The following is a 25,270-nucleotide window of genomic DNA, read 5'->3' as shown; positions in this document are numbered from 1 at the left end:
CAAAAGATTATACTTTTTAAGTATTTAAGTAAGGAAGTTCTAGATTATATTGAATATTTTATAATAAGTTTTTTAGTATAATAAAAAACTAAAAATCTTCCCATTAAATATATCTTTAATTATTAGAAATTAGAATACTTCAGTATATATATATGAAAAATTAAATAAATCTTATTGGATTTTATAGAAGGGATGTAGTAATTAGGATTTATTAGGAGTTTGTAATATTATTTGCTTTATATATATGTATAAGTAATTAATATATTTAATTTTAGAAAGTCCTTTAATCTTTATATTTTTTATTGAGAAGATAAAATATTCAAAAACTTTTTTATTCAAATATCTTGATTATTTATATTAAAGTTCTATAAAATCTTTTTAAGATTTAGATGGATTTTTTAATTAATAAAATGATTTTTTAATATTAAAATTAAATATAAAATATATTAAAAAATTTGGATTTATAAATATTACACTCAAATTAAATAAATAAAAGGAAAGTAATTTATATTCTGAAAATAAAAGATTATTTTTACAAATGTAATAAATAATAATATAATTATTCTCAAAATTACTTTTTTATAATATAAAATCCATTTCTAAAAACTATATTCCTATATCTAAAAGCTTTATTTTCAAAATAATATTAATATAAAATTTAGAAATATATATAATATTAAAAAAAATCAGATTACCTTTTGAACTTTAAGATTTTTGAAGAATATTCTTGATTATACAAGTACCTTATCCAATAATCTATATTTTTGATATTCCTACCTTAATATAATTTAATACTAGTGAAGATATATATTTGTATCCATTAAAAAAATCAATATTATTAACAAAATATATTATACTATTATTATTAAATATAATATTATCAAAAAGTTAATAAAATAAATTAGATATAATAATATAAATCCTATGGCTAATAGAATCTTAAATAAGATAGGTAATTGTTTTTGATTTAGAGTTCTGTGAATTATAGAATTGAGAATCATTATTTTTTGAATTAATTCATCCTTTCTATTCCCAGACTTTATATATATTCAATTATCGATCGTCCTTGATCCTTTCTCATATATCATTACATTTCTTTTCTATCAATGAAATTGAATTCCGGGAATTACATTTCCTAATAAATACAAATTTTATTGATTAGTATATCTTGAAATAATAATTTCTATTTACTTTTTTATTCTTCTAATTAGATTTTGATTTATAAGGATATTTGTATTAACCATTTACCTTTTTGAAATCTCTTTTTTTAATATTACTTTACTTTCCTTACAAATTATTAAAATTTTATTTGAATTTAGAATTAATAATCGAAAATATATTTTTACCTTTAAAAGTTAAAAAATCCTAATAAACTAAATTACCAAAAATATCCCCAAATTGCTTCAAAAAATAATTAGAAATTCTAAATTAATTATTAGTTTTAATCTAAATAAATATAGTACTTGTCTAAATAGGAAATATACATATTCCTACAATTTATAGGAAGTTAATAATTATTAAATTATTTTTTATTTTGATATAATACGATTTTATAATTATATAAGCTTTAATTTATTTATTATACTATTTAATTAAATTAATTCAATTTATAATTGTTTACTAAAGAATATTTTAATATTCTTAAATAATAATAAATTTTATAATTATAATAATAAATATAAGCTTATTCTATAACTTTTAAATAATTATTTTAAATAATAAGACTTTAATATTATTATTTTTAAAAGTAAATTCTATGAGATAGAATATATTTACTATTTCCGTAATTTATTTGTAAACATCCTAATATAATTTATATATAATATTATATTTATCTTTTTAATATTAATATTTTTCTTAAAGTATAAAATGTTTAATTAAAATATTCTAAAAGGTAATTGTTTTAGGCCTTACAGGCTTAAGTATTAATTTTTTAGAAAATAATAATAAAGTTATCTTAATATTTCTTTTCGAGTTTTTTTATTGAAATTATTTATAAATATTAAGATTAAAAAAATACTTTATTTAATTATTCAAATTATGTTTTCTTATAAGATTAATGATTATAATAAATTCAAATAGATTCTTGATAAATCAATCTTTGTTGTATGTGTAAATCAATTGATAAAAAGTTTTTCTATCTTTTAAAGATTTTTTGAAATTGATTGAAATAATCAGAATAGATTTAAAATCAGATAGTTTAATATCCTTTCAGATATTTTTCGATATATAAAAATATTATAGATTTAAAAACTATTTTGATTAGTATTTATAAATAACGAATCGGATAATTTCTAAAAAATTAGATTTTGATATAACAAATTTATAAAGAGATATAGAAAAAAATATATATAAATCAAAATGATTAAAAAATATATGTATATAATGAGAATATAATATAAATATCAATTAGACTTATAATTATTATAGAGGTAATAGTTATATCTAATGGTTATTTTAATCTAGGAATAGATATATAAAGTAATAATAAATTAGATTGATTTGAGATATAATTCTAATAATTATATTTACTTTATACTCTAATCAAGCAAGGTACTTGTCTAATTAGATATATAGGGTATATAAATGAAATAAATGAAATAATATTAGTAATTATGGGAATGAGTATTCCAAAGGAGTATCGGAATTAGTGCTTGTGAAGTTATATTATATAGTGAATTCCGTGATATCATTACTATAATCGATATCCCTACATCTTGCACAACCCTGTATCTTGCATACTTTTATTTATCAAAACAAAAATGAATTATAAATCGAAATATCATTATAATTATTTCGAAATTATTTTATAAGAGCTTTGAAATTACTTTTATATAATGATAAAGTTTTGAAAGATTTAAAATATCAAATAAAATATTGATTGATTTAAAATAATATCAATTTTAAATACTGATAATTCAAGAAAGTTTATATTAGAACTTGTTTATAAGATTTTGGAATAATTTATTAAATTATTTTATATTAACATTATTGAGATAAAGTTTAAAATTTCAAAAAATATTGAAATTCAAGTTTTATAGAAGTTTTGAAAAATATACATAATTTTTTAAAAGATAAAAGTAATTAAAAAATTGTTTTTAAAATATTGTTATATATTTTAATAAAATTTAATAATTGAAAATAATTATTTGAATTTTATTTATAAATTGAAATATTTATATAATAGAAAGTATATAATATAATAATAATAAAATTATAATAATAAAGTTTTAATTAGAAATAATATCTAATTTGATTAAAAATTAATAAAGAGAAAAAATAATATAAATAAAATATATTTATTAAAGTATTTGAATTAAACAGTTTAATATAGTTTTTCAAAAAAATTTAATAAATACTTTTCCAATTTTTAAAAGAATTTATTATTAAAAAAAATCTTCAAAGTCTATAATATTTCTAATAGTTTTGAATATTAAATTCGATTATAAATTGATATTATAAGTTATTTTATTGAATGTTAATATAAATAATGATTATATATCTAGAAAATTATATTAAAGAATAAAAAATTCAAAAATATCATTTGAATATAATATTATCTTATATTTTATTTATTAGTATTTTCCTTATAAATAATTATATATATAATTATAATATAAAAAATAACTATTTATACTTTTTAATCAAAGTTATTATATAAATATCAAAAAATAATTAAAATCTTCTGAAAATATTATAAAATCATTGATTTATAATTGATTTCTATTATAAAAAAGATTAATTCAAAAAATTCGAATTATATATTGGTATAATTTCGAATTTTCAATAAAAAAAACTATTTTTCTTAATTACATATATTAGAATATATTAGAATTTATATTTTTTAAAGAAATAAATATTCTTTTTTATTTATAATATTAAATAAATCGATATAAAGAATTTTATGTAATGATTTTTAAAATTAAGATTTAGATTTATATATTAATATATTTGATATTTTAATTAATCGATAGTAGAGAGTATATATTATTCTATTCATTTTATAAATTTTGAAAGAATTTAATGATTGGTTGATTATAAATTGAATTTGGAATATTGATGTGAAAAGAAATAAAAGTGTACAAGATATAGGGTTGTGCAAGATGTAGGGATATCGGTTATAGATAATCATGAGATTTCGCTTACTGGAATCCCTTACGATTCTATGAATATTCTCTACAGTTTAACATTTATATATTAGTAGAGAGTATATTGTCTTAATAGACTTATACGTAAGCGATATATAATGTTTATACTATATGAGAGTTTATATACTATTGTACTGATTGATTCATAGTATATACTCTCTTATAAGTTATTTAATCCTTAATAGTTTACATTAGATAATGATTGTTGATTCTTGTAATTTATATTTCCTTTACTAGGGACGTGTTACCAGCTCTTGTAGCGATTATGGTCTTTTACCTTACCAGCCTGGTTTGCTAACTCTGGCGACATAGGTAATGCTACTTGGTTTTGAATTTGAATGCTGAAGCGGTGACAATAAGTGTACCTTTAAGAGCTCATTTTTTCTTTTGTCCCCCTATCCTTGATGGTGATGAGATTGAGTAGTAGTTTTGATTATATTAGTATGGATCAAGGGGTTCCTGGATATTTTGCTTCTCTCTAAATCAAAACAGCTTTTAAGCCTTTTTGCGATTTCATGTAGAAAATGTACTTGAGACCTGAATATTCGTTCCCTCTTCAACATCCTAACGCAAGGTACAGCAACCTCAGCTAAGTTCGCGCGAATTGATTTTTCGAATAAACTCAATCATTTCAATAAATAATTATAAATTAATTCTTCGATAAATCCCTTTCAGATTTCGAATTTCTATAAAAAATTAATCAAATTATATAACACAAAAAGAATTATTATATTAAATCAATTTCGAATAGAATCCTATTCAATTATATTAGAAAGTAAGAATATCAATATCTCAATTTCAATTGAATATTAATCTTTATATACTAAATATTTTTTAATAAATTTTATATTTATAAAATTAGAATCAATTGAATTTAATTATATTATAATCTTATAGATGTATATTGTTTATTTAATAGAATATATAAGATTGAAATTGAATATTTTTTGGGAATCAATTTCTACACCAAAATTAAGCGAATTTTATAAGTTTTTAAGAGATTTCGAATTCGAAGTTTTTTTCAATTAAAATAAAAATCAATAAAAATAATTTATTCATTTTTTATTGATATATTAATGAATTTTTATTAATTTCTCAATTTTGATCTTATTAAAACTAATAGTTGATTTTTAATTATATTCTAAAGAAGGTGAGTTTTGGTGGAAAAAGGCTTTTCGCGCAAACTTAATGTTTAGTACTGTATACCAGACTCCTACAGTAATATATACAGCTAGCTCGGACATTTGCCCCGCCGTTTCTTTAACGGAATTCGAAGATGCTATAGAATAACAGCAAGCGCTTAACAGAGAAATTACTGCTTCAGCACAAAGCATAAGCCATCTGAATAATCATAAGTTTCTATCCCCCACGCTAGAGGTAGAATTATACAAATAGGCAATTACAGCGCAAAGACATGAAAAGTACACAGTTTATACCTTGAAAGCTTTACGCGAGCTAGGAGATTCACTCAAATTTACGAATCTTCTCTAGAGGACTTGAAGTGATGATATGTCCTTCTTTGAATATGGGAAATTGTTAGATAAAGCTCAAGTGAGAAGATGTCTAATCCATTGGCTTTCGTATAGGCAATTTGAGCAGGTTGAGAAATAGATTACGGCGACAGGGCCTACCTATGTCTGGTGATATTGAGAATGAAGAGTTCCTATTATGGACATCACGATCACCACCCCTTTTTTTAAAGCTTAAAACGCTTAATTTAATCGTATTTTGGATCGGCATTCACAGATTGCCACATGTTCAAAGCCGATGCTACGTTGTCACTTGCACGGTAGTTCGGTCCTGGGTCCATATGAACTCCCATTCCTTACTCCTGCAATCAAAAAGCAACCCCGCATTTCATCGGCTCCATAATGTCGAATCATACTCGTGCTGTCAGAAAGTACGCAATACTTCATTCAAATATGGACCACCAATCATTTTGTAGTCTACTATCTTATAGGATGTGCTTGTGAGTGGAGTGTGGTATATTTTCTGGCTGCACGAGTATGAAGACATGAGATGATACTGTCTATTTGATGTATCGTGTGGGTCGTGTTCGTTTCAATCAGCGGCGGCGTGGGAAAGTCTAGATTCCAATGGTATCCCGAGGTCATGTTCTTTTTGGGAAATTCGCTCAAGGCTAGTAAGGATTAACAATTCAAGCTTTTTGTGGGGTTCGGGTTGTAGAAAACACTAGAGTGTTTCATCTGTCATTCCAACGGGGTATTCATTAAATACCTTGCATTTCTGTCGAATACTTTCATTTTGGGATGTTTTATTTTATCCAGAGCGAGGCCAATTAACTCTAAAATAACCTTAAAGTGATGATCCTTGCTAATGTTGAGCGCATTTGTCAAAAGAACATGGTGTATACCAAGTTGCTTATGTGCTAGTGAGCATACAGGAACACAATTGAGAGGGATCAGAGTAGGAGGACAAATGCCGTCTGCAAGCTCATGCATTGTTGGAAGAAATTTGGGCTCCAACTTCACTCTACCTGCGGGACATTGTCACTATATTATGGGAAATCATCACCATATTATACGAGAAGGGCAGGTAGATCTGCTCCTGAAATGACAATGTTTTTGTGTGGTCAGCTGTGTGTGGTACTGACTTGCCCTTGTCACGAAAGGTGATTGAAGGGCCATGTATGGTTAAATGAAGAGAATAAAGACAATGACTTTTTTCCCTTCTGTGAAAATTATTTAGCATCATTCTTTACATCTTTCACACTCTTGCGATTTCGCTTGTCACGAACAATGTTGTATCAATTCTCTTTCGTGGCGCTTGCCGCCCAAGTGGCTCTTGCTGCTATCAATGTCAATGTTGGCACAACTTATCAGACCATGGACGGCTTCGGTTTCTCTCAAGCATTCGGTCGAGCGAATGATCTTTACAACCTTCCTTCTACCCAACGAAGCCACGCACTTGACCTTCTCTTCAGTCCGACTGCTGGGGCAGGCTTCACCATCCTTCGAAATCGCATTGGTTCCGGGGGAAAAGGCGACAGTATTGAGCCAGCCAGTCCCGGCTCACCTAGTGGCACCCCCAAGTATGTTTGGGATGGCAGCGACAGCCACCAATTATGGGTCTCCCAGCAAGCAAAGGCTTATGGAGTGACAAGATTCTATGCAAACGCCTGGAGTGCACCCGGTTTTATGAAAACCAACGGCGTGGAAACCAATGGAGGTTACCTGTGCGGTGTGAGCGGCGAATCCTGCTCGTCAGGAAATTGGATGCAAGCATATGCCGAGTTCTTGATCCAGTATATCAAATATTATGCTTCTGTTGGCATTGATTACCAGTATTTGGGCTTTTTAAATGAACCTGACTACACGTAAGTACTGTATTTGCACCCTCTAGCGATTCAACACTGACAAGAACTGCTCAGCACGGCTTATTCCTCCATGTTGTCTTCGGGTACACAAGCGGCAGACTTCATTAAAGTGCTTCATCCAGCTCTTGCTGCCTCTGGGCTAAGTGAGGTCGGTATCAACTGCTGCGATATGGTTGGGTGGGAAGACCAGGTTAAAGCTACGGCGCAACTTGTTGCAGCTGGTGTCGAAGGCATGATTGCGAGAATTACATCCCATGGTTATTCAAGCGACCCAACCTCGCCCATCAAGACTTCTCGCCCAACTTGGATGACGGAGAAAGAAACGACAGATGCCTGGAATGCAAACTGGTACTCGACTGGATCCAGCTCTGATGGCTACACGTGGGCAAACAATATCTATACGGCCATCGTCAAAGGAAATGTCAGTGCTTACTTCTACTGGGAGGGTATCGAATCCACAACGAACAATGCTGGGCTCATCCAGATTGCTGGAACAACCGTAAATCCCTCCGCCAGACTCTGGGCATACGCACACTTTAGCCGATCGGTGCGCCCCGGTGCTGTCCGTGTTGCTACTTCTGGGGCTCCAGCTGGGATCAACACCAGCGCATTCAAGAACACCGACGGCACTGTTTCCGTGCAAATGATCAATACCAACAGTGCCTCCACTGCCGTTCAAGTAACGACCACTGGCTTCTCAGCATCGAGCGTCGTTGCGTATGTGACTTCTCAAAGCCAGAACTCTATGGCTAGTCTTAGCGCCACTGTCAGTGGTGGTGCCGTCAGTGCTACAGTCCCCGCCCACGGCATGGTGACATTCATTCTGTCTGGGAAGAAAGCGAGTGCGGCTGACAAGGTCGAGGCTACCACTTTACTCAAAGTACCAACGCCAACGACCTCTCCTCTGGCTGAAAGCACAACTGCGACGTCCGCCGAGGCTACTCAATCCCAGTACGGAAAGTGCGGCGGAACAGGATGGACTGGCCCAACGACCTGTGCTGCTCCGCATAGTTGCAAGGTCACGAATACCTACTATTCCCAGTGCCTGTAAAGGGTAAACTCCTAGTCGGTAGACTGAGCGAACACCAGTCAGGAGGAGAATGCTCCATATCCTGCACATTTATCCTTTCGTTTCCCTTAACTTTTACTTTCAACCCAAAAATGTTTATACTTGGCCCTTATTTTCCATGTAAATATTAGTATCACGATAGTGTCAATCAGATTAAATTGCACCCGAAGAACAATCGTTTGTGAATTAAATCCATAGGTACCATTTGTCGATTCTGTGTAACAATTGTCTTGAAATCACTATGATAATGATGAGGATGACCGGATTGCAAACTACCTATGCATAATGGACGCGGACTCTGATGTAAAAAGCGAAGTCCCAAGCTTGACTCAAACACGATCTTTGCTTTTGCTTTCGATGGAAAAACACCATCTCTACTTTGACAATGAAAGCCTCTAAATGGTACGATTCTCCGACATGCACCTCATGGGGCAGCCTTAAACAGAAAATAGTGATTAGGCTTGTATATCAGCCAATGAATTTCATGCTGCCAAAGTAATATACCTGAGACTTTCCTTAGCATCCAGGGCTGGAAGCGCAAGCAAGAGCAGAGTAAAGCTTGTTTTGGGGAGAGCTGTAGCGGATCCTGTCACTCTGCTTTTAGTTGCTGCTGCCGGCATCTGTATAGTAACTAGCAGACACAAGCTTTACAGTGCTGGTGGTAGCGGTCTTGACAGGCAGTGTTACAGGGTAAACATTGTTGACTATGGTAATCAAAGACTTGGGAATTTGAAATTTGAGGGGAACCACTTAAAGCAGCAGTATAATCTCTAAAACAGCAAGATTTTACTAAAAGTGGGTTCTCAAGACTTATTACCTAGGTCACAGGTGTCTTCCAACCTTCGTGTATCGGTTACATACAGCTCCACTAAAAGAAAGCTTTCGACTACCTAGCATCATACCTTCGAATTTAGCGGTAGACGCAGTACCGAATGAACCACTTGGCATCATTAGGGATGGGCGAATTATATAATTTGGGGGTCGATTATATAATTTTATATTATAATGCTTTTTGAGGCATATAAAATATTATGTCAAGTTTATACACGTGTTTTTCGGGCCAATAAGACCATCAGGATGAATGAAAGTGGGTCGTTTTTAGAAAAAGTTTTTGATAGGTTCTAATTTTCAATTTAGTATATAATTAGACTCAAAAGTCAGGTGTTAATTATGTGATTTATATACTAATTATCTTCTTTTCAAAATAGCTTCAAAATAGCCTTTTATAAGGTTTTTATAGGGTTTTATAGGATTTTATGATTAGTTATAATATAATGCAATCTGAGCGATATTACATATTATATTTGACTGAGCGATATACGATATTATATATCATCAAATCGCCCAACCCTAGGCATCATGCCCGTTGACCAGGGTTCCCATCGTCCCAAGCTTACTCTGACCCACTCAATCCTTTCAATTCAGCCAATCAGAGGCAATGATTCTATATGCATATGGTTCCCAAAATGTGCATGCTAACTCAGAAAGATGAGTTTGTTTAATAATGCTCACATCCAAGGTGGCTGTGCCGACATTATCAGCACTAAATTTCTTTGTGTACTCTCAAATAGCAAAATGACATCTTTTCTCTGCACCTAGAGCTATCTGATGTACAGAAACACTTCATACGTATGCTTCTGTATCCTAACCTGCGATTATGGCGTCAAGGCCGAAGCTGGCTCCGTTTGGCTACTATTCCCCTCCTCATTATGCTATCAATCGACTTTCTCTTAACGATTTCAATCAGTTCATCGCTGAGACGAGTTTCTCTATCCTCGGCCCCATCCGACAATGTCACTCGTAAAGATCGTATATTCATTGCGAGCATGCATTGGAACAATGAGATCATTTTACGCTCTCATTGGAGCGCTGCTCTACTAGATCTAGTGAGATATTATGGCGTAGACAATGTCTATATCTCCATTGTAGAAAGTGGCAGTTGGGACGACACCAAGGGTGCTCTGAAGGATTTAGATGAGGAATTGGGGAAGCTGGGGGTAGAGAGGAGCATTGAGTTGTTGGATATTACACACAAAGACGAAGTAGAACGGATACCCAATCCAGACGAGGAGGGGTGGATACAAACGAGTAGGGCCACAAAAGAACTACGTCGAATTCCATATCTTGCAAAATTGCGAAATAGAGTTATGGACAAGCTGAAAAGGCTTGCAGACAGAACAGATGGTCAAGGAGAACGATCGTTCGACAAGATACTGTGGCTAAACGACGTTATTTTCACGGTATCTTAGCCATTTGCTTCTTTCCAACCCGCTGTACAGTCCCTCAATTAACTAATTCTCCTGACTCGGTTTATAGACCGAAGACGTCGTAACTCTGCTCGCAACAAGAGATGGTGACTACGCAGCGGCCTGTGCAATCGATTTTTCCAAACCTCCACTCTTCTATGACACCTTTGCTCTCCGCGACATCGAAGGCGAGAAAACAATCACACAAACCTGGCCCTTCTTTCTGGCTGCCGAGTCGCGGAATGCGATGAAGACACGCGCAGCGGTACCGGTTAAATCCTGTTGGAATGGAATAGTAGTCTTCCAAGCGGAACCATTTTATGAGAATCCATCCTTGCGTTTTCGGGGGGTTCCAGATAGTCTTGCGCAGTATCATCTAGAAGGGTCGGAATGTTGTCTTATTCACGCAGACAATAGTTTGAGTTTGACGAAAGGCGTTTGGCTTAATCCAAAGGTAAGAGTTTCGTACAATGCTGAAGCTGATAGTGTTGTGAATTCAAAAAGGGGGAAGTGGCCGAGCAAAAGAGAAATTGTAGAGGGGATTTGGAGTAATAGGTGGGCACGATGGACGGGATTTCTGAAGAGGTACACCGAACGTTTTTTGGTTCAAATAAGGGTTCAACGCTGGCGCAGTGAGGCATTAGTTGTAGGACAAACAGAAGTCCATGAGAAGGGGGTTTACTGTTTAGTAAATGAGATGCAGGTTCTCAAGGAAAATGGTTGGGCACACATATGATTATGGCTATTTCGAATGATAAATTTTTGTTCTTGATTATAAAGCAAAGAACCTGAATAGCGAACAAAAGATATTTTGTTGGTTTCACTTCGATATTCAATATTCTCTATTTGGTAATTCAAACAGCCTATTACTCAATATCACTCCTGAAGCCTATGTTGAAAAACTTCCATCTCACTCTTCACTTTCTCCCACGTCTCTCTAATTTCCTTTGGTCCCGTACGATCCCATTTCTCATGCAGGCTCTTTACACCTGCCTCCCAATCCTTCAAGCTCGGCCACGTAGCACTCCACTCCCACCCCAATTCAAACCACGGCATCGGTCCCTCCCTTCCAAACGCATAATTCAACAAACTCTGCTCCATCGTATGGGGATCAAACCTCCTCCAATGTCCCATCACACTCATCAAGTAGTCAAACATCTCCTTACTCGGTGCTGCAATCCAGAACCCAGCTGAGAAACTTTCCGTCGGGGGTGGAGGGAACGGGTGGTTTCTTTCTCCGGAGAAGGCATTGTCGCTGCGGGCGGCGAAGTTATAATTGCTTGGTATTGGCTTTTCGTCGGATTTTACCTCTTGGGTCCTATGTAGTAGTGAAGTCATAGGAGTTTGTATCATCACTTCGTCGAAAATCCCATCAAGTGGCTCAATAATCAATGTATCAGCGTCTACGAACAAAATCCGCTCGTACTCTAACATCTCAAATATCCGCAATTTAGTGAACTGGTCCTTCCATCGTGTTACTCCTGTCGATATCCAGAAGGAAAGGGGCACATCATATACAACTTTCACTGTTGCACCATCGAGTTCTAAACGTTTGAGTTTCGAAGTGGCAACGCTTTGGGTGCAGAGGACAAGGAAGGGAATATCAGTTCTCTTGGACCGCGTTTGGGGATCGTGCAAGAGCTGATATGTCAGTGTTCTGGCCGCTTGAAAGTAAAAGTCGTCTTCTGGGAGCGCGGAGGGATCTTCGCCACCGGTTAGGAATGTAGCGATTGCGACTTTTGACGTGCGATTGGTTCGTTCGAGGGGTGCGTAGCTGGGAATTTGGGTATAGTGAGGCTTGGAGAAGCTGTACAGATAGATCAGCGTAAGAATGATGAGTGATAATATGAGGAGAAGGTGGCGTCCACGAGGACTTATCCTATGTACGATCATGGTTGCTTAACATATAAGGCGTTATATCAGGTTCCAATTCAAAAGTCACTGGTCACAAAAATTCAAAACTATCGCAGGTGACAAAGTTCAGCGAACGGCTGCTTCGAAACTCCACCGAGCACAGCATCGTAGTTTAACATTTACAAGGCCAATGATAGACTATAAGATGACCGTAGATAAATTTTCCAAGGAACGATCTATTATACGATGCTTGAAGTTCCAGGCATTGTACTTTCTCTTCCTATGAATAGTACAAATTGAATTAAACTCTAACAAACAATGACTTCCAATATGTCAAAATCTCAACAGGAAAGTATGAGCATCTTAGGTTAGGTTATAATTTGGAACCAGAGACATTAACCATGCGATACCGTTGTACATATTGTGAACTCGGCCAATTAAATATTTATTTGTAAGAAGGGATCAGTAATGCATAAGTGACATCTTCCCTGTAGGAAGAAAATATAGGGAACTAGATACGAGCGTTGGGTTATATTCGGGTACAGGGATAGGACCCACGTTTGCTGATACATAGTATCAAACAAGATTTTTAACATTGAATCGGAAACTGATAATACATTATTACGCTACAAAAACGTGATTTATGATTTTATAAGGGTATTTTCATTTTTAAAATGTCTTAAGTAATTGTTATAATCTAGCAGAATGCTTTAAGTTGTTCTGATATAATGAGGTAAAAAATAACCAAGTAAAAGCACATGCATATAAGCCTCTAATTGTCTTGGATAAAGCTTAGTTTGACAACGATCCACAAGCCAAAGAACAGATTTTAGCATCAGTAAACTAACCGCTCGGATGCCCCTGCAAATGGATCTCGGCTGACAACTCCGGCGCCACCAGCGCTGAGAAATCAGATTAGCCATCTTGCGGTATGTGCATCTAGCGGAGTCGTATGACTTTCTTGCCGCACGAGTAGAAATGATTCAGCCTCTGGTATAAGTCTACCCCCCCGCATTTCAGAAAACCGCCACTTCTCGAACACATCAAAACCTTGCTTTGAGCGATTAATATATTTTAAACTTGGATTGCTTTTGGATTATTGAGTTAATTAACTTGAAATCTTGATATTATTGAATTAAGACTGAAAATCAACTAGTAAGATGTATATGGAATTTCTAGAGATAATACTACTCTTAGATAGATATATGAAAATTTGAAAGATTATATTCTTATTAATATGATAATACTTTAATCTGTTCTTAATATATACTTATAACTATAGTACTAGGGCACAGATAGTGGCCGATCACCTAAATCACATCAAAAAAAAGCGATTTACTATATTTTGTATATTATATTATTAATATTTATAATAGTTTTTTTGAATTGAATTCTTATATATATATTACACTTTATATAATAATAACTTATGTTGGAAGTTGTGGCACGTGCGCTACACTATTGTACATATATCACTTCCACTTTATAGTTAGATTTTACCTTAGTACAATCAATCTATATAGTCAATATTATATACATTCCATTAGCCTACTCCTTCATTATAAACAGATTATAAGCCCAGTAGCTCTGCAGTAAGACTAAGGCCGAAAGCTCTTTGAATAACTTATATTATTAAAGTAGAGGTTAATAACAAGAAACTCCTATACAACACGACATCAATATACGAGGTGTATATAGCAAATAGATTGCTGAGCAGCGACAATGAAATAACTATTTACATCACACTCTTTCCTTAAATATGATAACAAAGTAATCACTTACATCGTATTCTTTTCTCAAGTAAGAAAACTACGAGTTACTACTAAAAGAACTATTCATTTCAGCTTGATACTGAAGAATATCACTAACTATATAGTATTCGATATTATTCTAAAAATTATTATTTACAAATCAAAATTCATTATTTCCAATTACCCCGTTTTGAAGAGAATTTCTCTTTATAATACTAGTATATCTAAAACTAAAAAAATTTAATCAAAATAATTCCTTTTTCTTTTTAACTCTTTTATTTTATTATCAAAATATATATAGATTATTAATACAAGTTTTCTATTTACAGAATCTCAAAATAAACGAAGATACTGGATTTAAGGATTACTCTAAGCATATTTCTTTTCTTATTTAAGAGAATCACAAATATTAGATTTATTAAATAAAAATTCAATTCTGAGGAAAAAGCTGGTTTTATATATATAAAAAAACATTACAGGAATATATGCAGATTATAGATATCGATAAATTAGCTAAGGATTTCAAAAAACTCCAAATCTCCAGTGGCAGTGGTAGTGCTATAATAAAAATTTGATTTAATATTAATAAAAAAATCACCTTTCTTAAGGACAATACTAGTATATTATTTTATATTTATTATTCATTATTTGATGATGATAAAGCTTTAATAAACGAATACGATATAACAAAAAAACTTTAGAATTATTTAGTTATTAAATATTTTAGAATCGATGATATAGTAGTAGATGAGTATTTCCTTAAAATCAAAATCTTTTTTTTTAATAATATTCTTAATATAATTATTATAGGTGTATGGGATAAGCTCAAGAATCTTTAAAGAAAGTTCTTATTTGTAAATACTTTAGCTAGAATTTTATATATAAATAAATTACTTTTTCAAAGCTTGACCTTATCTCTTTCTAATAAATATAAAGTTATTATTGATATGATTTGTGTTGTTGGTTTTATTTTAAGTATTGATGATAAGATCAAGTATTTGTAGGTTAAAAAAGTTGAAATACAAAATTTTGGAGATGTAGTATATTTTGTAAAGAAAAAGAAATATATTCTATTTTATTATTAGTATAAGGTTAGTACAAACTCAAAGTTTGATATATTTGTTGTTATTTACAAACTCTACGATAAATCTGGTTATTCAATCCTAAAATGCTTTCAATTTTGATGTGTTAAATGTTTTTTGAAATCTGATTTAAAGTATAAATAAAAGAAAAGATAATCCATCTTTTTATTATAAAGAGATAAAAAGTATAAAAAGTATAAAGCTTATATTACTAAATCAAGCTCTAATATTACTAAAAATATTATTAATAATAAATCTAATTCTAAATATTATTATTTTATTAAGGAAAGTATTAATAAAGTATTCTTATTGTAATGGTATACTAATACCGGTGCCACTTTATATATATCTAACTAATATTCTCTTTTTAGAAATTTAATTCATATTCTATAATAAAGGATAATAGTTAATAAAGAAACTATATATTTGAATGAATAAGGAATAGTGAATATAATATATAAAAATGAAATAAAAATATTATTAACTGAAATACTATATATATTAGAATTGGGGGTTAATCTACTTTTAGTTAAAAGAATTTATAAAGTAAAACTTAAGAATATATTTAATTTTAAAGAAATATATTTTATATTAGAAAACAATAAGAATAATAAAATTATCAAAATCATAATAAAAAATAGAATATATATTATTTCATATATGAAACTAGAATACAAGAATTCTATATTCTTTATACTCTCTACAAAAATAATTAATAGAATAAAAAGGGAAGTTAAAGAATTGATTATAACAAAAAAGGAAAGATACCTTTTTTGGTATAAACAATTCAATCATCTTAGCTTTAATAAAATCAGAAACCTACATAAAGTTACTATATTTCAAAAACCAATCAAGATTCCTTTAATTCTGGATATTTATAAAATATATATTTTTACAAAAATAATTAATAGAATCTTAAACCAACTAAATATATAAAAATCTAAAAAACTAGATTTGATTTATTTCGATATTACTAATCCTTTTCCAAAGACTATTTAAGGGTATAGATATTTTCTTCTCATTATTGATAACATTATAAAAATAAATTAAATTATTTTATTAAAATAGAAAAATAATATAATATCCTTACTAAAAACCTGAAAGCAGGAAATTGAACTTGTTACAGAAATAGCTGTAATTATTACCAGAATTGACAATGTATTAGAGTTTTTTTAAGCTATCTGGGAATAAAAAACTAGTATACAATCAAAGATTATAGTAATTATATCATCTCATCAAAACGGCCTAGCTAAACGCAATATATATACTGTAAAAACTAATATGAAAGTAATATTAAAAAAAGTTTACTTACCATTAGAGTTTTGAAACGAAACTATCAAATATAATATATATATTCGAAACTATACTAATATTAGCCCAAATATAAGTAAAATCAATCAAAGCCTACTTAAAGTATTTATAGGCATATTACCAAATATCGATATATATAAGATCTAAAAAAGTCAATATTATACTTATATCAATCCCAAAACTATTCCAATAGAACAAAGGTATGATAAACTTCGCGATACAATAAGGGTCAGGATATTCCTAGGATACTCAAAAAACACCACCAAGCATATAAAGGTTTATTCACTAAATTGAATAATTTATGTTGTCAAAGTAGAGGTTGACGATGAGAAGCTTTTATGTAATGCGATATCAATATATGAGGTGTATATAGTAAATAGATTACTGAATAGCGATAATAAAGTAATTATTTATATTACATTCCTTTTTCAAATATAATAATAAAATAATTATTTATATTATATTCTTTTTTCAAGTAAGAAAATTACAAGTTATTATTAAAAGAATTATTTATTTTAGTTTAATACTAAAAAGTATTACTAACTATATAATATTTGATATTATTCTAAAAATCATTATTTATAAATCAAAATTTATTATTTTCAATTACCCTGTCTTAAAGAGAATTTCTTCTTATAATATTAGTATATTCAAAATTAAAGAAGTTTAATTAAAACAGTTCCTTTTTCTTTTCAACTTTTTTATTTTATTATTAAAATATATATAGATTATTAATACAAGTTTTCTATTTATAGAATTTCAAAATAAATAAAAATACTAGATTTAAGGATTACTTTAAGTATATTCCTTCTTTTATTTAAGAGAATTATAAATACTAGATTCGTTAAATAAGAATTTAATTCTGAGAAAAAGGCTGATTTTATATATATAAGAAAATATTACAGAAATATATGTAGATTACAGATACCAATAGATTAATTAAGGATTTCGAAGAATTCCAAATCTTTAGTGGTAGTGATAGTATTATAACAAAAATTCGATTTAATATTAATAAAAAGATTATTTTTTTTAAGGATAATATTAGTATATTATCTTATATCTATTATTTATTATTTAATAATAATAAGATTTTAATAAATAAATATAATATAATAAAAAAACTTTAGAATTATCTAGCTATTAAATATTCCAGAATCAATGATATAGTAGTAAATAAATATCTCCTTAAAATCAAAATTTTTTTTTTCAATAATACCCCTAATATAATTATTATAGATATATAGAATAAATTCAAGAATTTTCGAAGAAAGCTTTTATTTGCAAATACTTCAGCTGGAGTTTTGTATATAAATAAATTATTTTTTCAAAACTTAATCTTATTTCTTTTTAATAAGTATAAAGTCATTATTAATATAATTTATATTATTAGTTCTACTTTAAGTATTAATAATAAGATTAAGTATTTATAAATTAAAGAAATTAAAATATAAAACTTTAGAGATGTAGTATATCTTGTAAAGAGAAAGAAATATATTCTATTTCATTATTAGTATAAAGCTAGTATAAGTTTGGAATTTAATATACCCATTATTATTTGTGAATTTTGTAATAAATCTGATTACTTAGTTTTAAAATGCTTTTAATTTCAATGTATTAAATATCTTTTGAAATCTAATTTAAAGTATAAACAAAAGAAAAAACAATCTATTTTTTTATTGTAAAGAGACAAAAAGTATAAAGAGTATAAGACTTATATTACTGAATTAAGTTCTAATATTATTAAAAGTATTGTTAATAATGAGTCTGATTTTGAATATTATTATTTTATTAAGAAAAGTATTAGTAAAATATCCTTATTGTAATGATACACTAATACCAATGCTACCTCATACATATCTAATTAATGTTTTCTTTTCAAAAATCTAATCTATACTTTGTAATGAAGGATAACGATTAGTGGGGGAGTTGTATACTTGGATAAACAAAGAACAGTAAATATAATATATAAGAATAAAATAAGGACATTATTAACTGAAATGCTATATGTATTAGGATTAAAGGTTAATCTACTCTCAGTTAAGAGAATTTATAAGACAAAGTTTAAGAATATATTCAGTCTCAAAGAGATGTATTTTATACCAGAAAACGATAAGAATAATAAGATTATTAAAGCTATAATAAAAAATGGGATATATATTATTTTGTATATAAAATTAGAATATAAGGATTCTGTATTCTTTATATTCTTTATAAAAGTGATTGATAGAATAAAAGGGGAAATTAAAGAATTGATTATAATAGAAAAGAAAAAATATTTTTTTTGGTATAAATAATTTAATCATTTTGGTTTTAATAAAATCAGGAATCTATATAAAGTTATTATATTCTAGAAACCAATTAAGGTTTTTTTAATTTTGGATGTTTGTAAAATATATGTTTTTATAAAGATGATTAATAGAATTCTAAGCCAATTAAGTATATGAAAATCTAAAAGGTTAGATTTGATTTATTTCGATGTTACTGATTCTTTTCCAAAGATTATTTGAGGGTATAGATATTTTCTCCTCATTATTGATAGTGTTATAAGAATAAATTGAATTATCTTATTAAAATAAAAAAGTAATATAATATCCTTACTGAAAGCCTGAAAGTAGGAAATTGAATTTGTTACAGGAGTAATTATAATTGTTATTAGAACCAATAATGTATTAAAGCTTTTTCAAGCTGTCCGGGAATAGAAAACTGATATGTGATTAGAGATTATAGTGATTATATTGTCTTATTAAAACAGCCCAGTTGAATGTAATATATATATTATAGAAATTAATATGAGAGTAATGTTAAAAAAAGCTTACTTATTATTAAAGTTTTGGAATAAAGTTGTTGAATATAATATATACATTCGAAACTGTATTAGTATTGGTTTAGATACAAGTGGAATCAATCGAAGCCTGTTTGAAGCATTTACAGGCACATTACCAGATATCGATATATACAAGATCTAGGGGAGTTGATGTTATGCTTATATCAATTCCAAAACTATTCTAATAGGATAAAGGTATGATAAATTTTGTAATACAGCAAGGGTTGGGATATTCCTAGGATATTCAAAAGACATTATCAAGTATATAAAGGTTTATTTATTAGAATTAGGTTATATTTATTGTTTTTATTGTATTATAATTGATAAAAGCTACAAAGGAGGAGATATGGATTTGAAACTTAGAAACTGTATAGCCAGATCGTAAGGTACCAAAAATATAGAATCTGATTGCAAGCTTTGTAATAGATTCAAGAATATTCTTGAATTATCATTTATTTTGGTCGATTTACCAATATTACCAAATGAAATAATTACAGATTTGATAAAAGTATGTTTGTTAATATCAGAACAAATAAAGACTGGAATACTATGTTTTGATAAAGACGAATATGGAAATATTCGATAAATGATGGATGATTTACTAAAACCAGAAGAGAGCGATAAAGAAATAGAGATTACCTTATCTGAGATTACTTCAACTCTTGATTCTATACTATTGAATTTGATTACAACTTTATTATCTATAATATCTGTATTTACACCTATTTCTATATTATCAAATTCAAAATATGATTTTAGGAAAAGAAAGAGAGATGATAACGATAATATAGAAGGATATATCTTTAAGATTATCTGATTTTTGCTTGTCTTTTTAAATGAATCAGTATTAGAATTAATTGAGTATGCTATAATTGCGATCTCAAATATTCACTAATTTGAGAGGAAAACGAATAATGGAATTGTTTTTAAGATCTTGATTTTTTTGGATAATATATTAATAGAGATTGAAACTGCTTTGCCAACAACAGAAATACTCAGAATCAAGATATCAAATATATACAAAGATGTAATAGCAAACAAGAAGTATATAAAAGACTGACAAGCTGCAATTCAAGAAGAAATAGACTCATTGATCAAGAATGGTACTTGGGAAGAATTTATTTTATTATAAGGAAATAATCTAGTTTCAACAAAATAGATATTTACTATCAAAACAAAGGATAATAAAGTAAAGCGATTCAAGGCTAGATTGATAGCTAAAGGATTCAATCAAGTTTTAAACAAAGATTACAACGAAATCTTCACTCCTACAGTTCGCCTCGATACTCTTCGCCTTTTCCTTGCAATCGTTGTGAAAGAAGATCTTGAATGTTCTTATTTCGATATCAAAAATGCATTCACCAAGTCACACTTAAAAGAAGAAATCTATTTAGCACCCCCTCAAGGTATCCAAGTTCGTTGAGGTCGTATTCTACATACACTTCGAAGCCTTTATGGGTTAAAGCAAGCCGGCAGAGATTGAAGTCTTCTTCTAAAGGAAGAGTTAATCAAGATGGGTTTCGTACAAAGTCTTGCAAATCCATATTTATACACCAATCATCCGCAACAATTGCTTCTCCTAGTTTATATAGATAATATTGTTATCGCTACTACACAAAAACGGGATATTAAATGATTTTATAACAACCTTTCGGCTCGATTCAACACCAAAGACCTGAGGGAGATTAGTAAGATCTTAGGAGTTTGTATCATTCGTAACAGATCTGAGAGAGTATTAACTATAGATCAAGAAGAATATCTGGATGCAATGCTTATCCGTTTTGGGATCTCCCATAGTCAATACACTCCAAGGAAGATACCAATCTCGGATTACAACCAATTGCGATCGATGTTTCCAGATGATGAGCTTATTGATGTGAACGAATACCAACAAGCAATTGATAGTGTGATCTACTTTATGGTTTATATTAGATCAGATATTGCATTTAGTCTCGGGAGATTAGTACAAGCTATGTCGAATCCTGCTAAATATCACAGTGTTGTATTCAAAAACCTTATGAGATATTTAAAATCAACTATCAACCAGAAATTACATTTTGAGCCTGGGGGAGTTCAATCAGATATTTGTAAAAAATATAACCTCCCACAACAAACCATCAAAGTATATACCGATGCAGATTGGGCAAACGATAAAACCAATCGAAAAAGCATTTCTGGTGGAGTAATAATGTTCTATGGTGGACTAATCTTATAGGCAAGCAAGAAGCAGACATTTATAGCTATATCTAGTACAAAAACTAAATACATTTCTATAGCAATGTTCACTAAATAAGGGCAATAGATAGTTCAACTTTTGAGAGACTTAGAGCGACTACAGTATATCGGGAGCAACGGTGAAGTTCAAATACTAGGAGATAATCAAGGAGTGCTAGCATTAACCAAGAACCCTTATCTATACAAACAATCAAAGCATATTGACATATATCATCACTTTATTCGGGATCTTATAGAAAAATGCCTAATCAATACCAGCTATGTCAATACAAACGATATGGCTGCAGATGGATTAACAAAACTATGTGCAAGGGTAATATTTGAGAAATTCAAGAATATGCTAGGGCTTCAAAACTAATTATAGAAGTTAAGAGAGTAAGCTTTCTGGGGGAGTGTTGGAAGTTGTGGTATGTGCACTACGCTACTGTGCATATATCACTTCCACTTCATAGTTAGATTTTACCTTAGTATAATTAATCTACATAGTCAATATTACATGCATTCCACTGGCCTGCTCCTTCATTGTGAACAACTTATAATTTTCATTTTTTGAATTCTAATATAATTTATTCAATTATAAATCTACTATTAAAATAATAACTTATAAAAGTTCTTTAGATTTCGCTTATTTTACTAGTAAATTCTAAAATTCCTAAACTATTATATTTCAAATCTATATAATATGATCAATAAAAATTCCAAAAATAAATTGTTAATTTTTCTGAAATCTATTATTAAAAATAAATAAGATTATATAAATATATATTACAATTCATATTCAATTATATTAAAGCTTATTAGTTTTAATAATGAATTTTGGTGTGATTTAGGTGATCGGCCGCTATCTGTACCCGGTGACTATAGATTATAAAACGTAAGAAATAGTCTTTAGTAGGTTTTAACATCGATAATTCTAATATTAATTTAATGTATATCAGTATTAGAATTACTTAAAGAGAAGGAATCGAATTCGATTAGATAAGAGATTATAAAAGTTTATATAAAATATATAACATGAATTGAAATACGAAACTATTTATATATATATATTTTTTTTTATAAAAAGGAGATATTTATATACTTTGCTTGGGTATATTGTCTATATATTCTGATAATTAAATTTGTTAAAAATTCGTAATTATAGTTCCTAGTATTGGTTTTTGATAAAGTGAGTTAATATAGTATAGATCTAATTTATATAAACTATTCGTAGTGTTAGTAACTGGTCTTCCCGAGAGACATTATGGTCGTAGAGCGGAAGTTGAATCGTTCAGTCAAAACATAAGTTTTCACTCAATACCCTCTACGAGACTGTGATGTAAACACTTCTAGGTAGATAATAACACTCTTCAATCCATTAGGATTGATAGTTGAGAGAACAATGAGTAAAGTGATGTAGCTTTTCGAATAGCAATCCATTATCTATATTGAGTACTCCCTGTTCTCTCTACATAAAATACTGTACAAGGAGAATTAATCAATCGACAAACTATTGTAGCTTTCTTGACAGAGTATAGATCTATTGATGAAATACTAATGATGTACTCTATTATACAAGTATCTCCAAATAGAGAAATAACTGATGCTATGCGAGACGAACACGAAGTGAAAGAATTGATGATTGGAAAAACAAGCAGTGAAAGTATACGCGCGAGCATACGGGCTTGACGATCAGAAGAGATGTTAGTAGATAACCGGTTTTCCAGGGAGTATAATATGTGATGCAACTTGCATCATGCAAGTTCTTCCAAATAGAGGATTGTTATCCTTCACAAGATGGGGTATGTGATGCTATGTTCGATGATTGGAACAACAGCCAGTAAGCTGGCATCATTGTCAAGTAAGATACTTTGAAATTTATATATTTGGCGACAGAGATTTATTATCCTTGCCAGAAAAAGAACATGGCCTGCTCTCTTGTAGACCTGCCATGAATATAAAAGGCCAGTCTTTTCCTGCCAATCCTCAAAACCACATCATCATCAACCACAACCACCACATCTAAACTCAATCATTCAGCACTTCGAAACTTCAAGTCATTCATCATGCAGACCACCATCCTCATCGCTGCCTTTGCCGTCTTCGGCGCCATGGCTACTCCGGCCCCAAGCCTCTTGGGCATCGAAGTCATCCGCGAGGATAATGTGACCTTGGTCCGTGAAGTTGTAAGTCTCAAAACCAACTTCTTAACTTCAGACGCTGTGACTAATGTGTTTTTAGCCACGCGCATTGAACGCACGATCGTGCACCAATTGTGTTCACGTTGGAGGCGAGTGCACAATTGGAGAGGGTAATTGCTACAGCTCTGAGCATGCTTATTGCACCGATTGTGGCAACGGACGTGTCATCTGTGTTGATACTGCTGGGGGTTCTTGTGCTGCTCCATAAGTATATACACGCGGTACTATGGTCGAAATTCGGCTTGGGTTTACTCTGTCGATGAAGGAGTGGTGGAGAAATCACAATCATTTTCTGTATCTTAGAGGCCTAGATATCAGTCGACTGTCATTACCAAAAATTTAAATAAAGTTGTTGACATATTCCTGTATGGGTTTTAATAGAGCTAACTGGATACTTTGATTTGAGGTGAGTGAAATTGATGTAGTGATGTTATCAAGGTCTTGAACGTAATTCATAAGAAGCGGGGACTGTCGGAGTGAAAGCCAGAAAGATCTTTCAATAGAAGTTCACAATAAGCTTTCGACTATTTGTTAGCCCTGTTTGATATAAATCCCGGGGTATTTTTCTAAAGAGCCAAGCATTCGAATCCTATTAATTATAGCGAAAAGTTTCCGGGAATAAGAGAATTAATAGGTTTAGTTGAAATGAAAAGAGGGTAGATAATAGATATAAGTCAGTTTTACCTTTATAGTAACTATTAAATCACGTTGAAAAGACTATATTGCTTAATTACAATCTTAAATTTGATTCGCAATTACTAGTAATAATTCTGACTACTTTTATTAATTACATATCTAGTAATATATATTAATAAGACTTTAAGTCGAGAAGTCAACTTGAATACTATATAAACTTTAAAACCCTAGTAATCTTATAAAGTAAAGTTTAAAAATAAGATAATAAGAACTTAAAGATTATTTAAATACTCCACTAATTTTTCTCTATAGTTTCATATATATTATTACGAATCAATCTAACATAGAGCTCTATATAATGAAAGATATCGAACCTATAGGTCTATATCGGACTAATAGTAGTTTATATATAATTATAAAATATAGAATTTTCATAGTTCTAAAAAGAAAAATAGAAAGTCTTTATACTATAGAACGACTGATTGATTTATTACTATTATATACTATTATAGATTTATAGAAGTAAACGTAGTAGATCTATACTTATTATTTAATTATATATATTTATATACTAGATTTCTTTTAAATTTAAAGATT

The 25,270-nt window shown here is 30.0% G+C and overlaps 4 protein-coding genes across 4 annotated transcripts; 3 read left to right on the top strand and 1 right to left on the bottom strand.

Annotated features, from left to right (window-relative positions):
• Positions 1–6,907: 6,907 nt before the first annotated feature.
• EAE98_001035 (uncharacterized protein) lies at positions 6,908–8,722 on the top strand (the record flags this gene model as incomplete). The annotated part of the gene is made up of 2 exons (XM_038948652.1): positions 6,908–7,485; positions 7,540–8,722. The coding sequence occupies 2 exons, from the start codon at positions 6,908–6,910 to the stop codon at positions 8,534–8,536; spliced, it is 1,575 nt and encodes a 524-aa protein (XP_038814918.1). The 3' UTR covers positions 8,537–8,722.
• A 1,396-nt stretch (positions 8,723–10,118) lies between these two features.
• Positions 10,119–11,654, top strand: EAE98_001034 (uncharacterized protein). Its single transcript, XM_038948651.1, has 2 exons — positions 10,119–10,794; positions 10,871–11,654. The coding sequence occupies exons 1-2, from the start codon at positions 10,186–10,188 to the stop codon at positions 11,534–11,536; spliced, it is 1,275 nt and encodes a 424-aa protein (XP_038814917.1). The 5' UTR covers positions 10,119–10,185; the 3' UTR covers positions 11,537–11,654.
• A 22-nt stretch (positions 11,655–11,676) lies between these two features.
• On the bottom strand, positions 11,677–12,693 carry EAE98_001033 (uncharacterized protein; the record flags this gene model as incomplete). Its single annotated transcript, XM_038948650.1, has 1 exon — positions 11,677–12,693. The coding sequence occupies one exon, from the start codon at positions 12,691–12,693 to the stop codon at positions 11,677–11,679; it is 1,017 nt and encodes a 338-aa protein (XP_038814916.1).
• Positions 12,694–23,902: 11,209 nt separating this feature from the next.
• EAE98_001032 (uncharacterized protein) lies at positions 23,903–24,245 on the top strand (the record flags this gene model as incomplete). Its single annotated transcript, XM_038948649.1, has 2 exons — positions 23,903–24,022; positions 24,078–24,245. The coding sequence occupies 2 exons, from the start codon at positions 23,903–23,905 to the stop codon at positions 24,243–24,245; spliced, it is 288 nt and encodes a 95-aa protein (XP_038814915.1).
• Positions 24,246–25,270: the final 1,025 nt, after the last annotated feature.

This window comes from Botrytis deweyae (assembly GCF_014898535.1).
Source record: "Botrytis deweyae strain B1 chromosome Unknown BDEW_002, whole genome shotgun sequence".
Taxonomy (NCBI): domain Eukaryota; kingdom Fungi; phylum Ascomycota; class Leotiomycetes; order Helotiales; family Sclerotiniaceae; genus Botrytis; species Botrytis deweyae.
This window is presented reverse-complemented; position numbering and strand designations above follow the sequence as displayed.

Coding starts and splice junctions, on each gene's coding strand:
- EAE98_001034 (XM_038948651.1), top strand. CDS start 10,186: ATGCTTCTGTATCCTAACCTGCGATTATGGCGTCAAGGCCGAAGCTGG. Junction 10,795..10,870: donor TAAACGACGTTATTTTCACG/GTATCTTAGCCA, acceptor CTCGGTTTATAG/ACCGAAGACGTCGTAACTCT.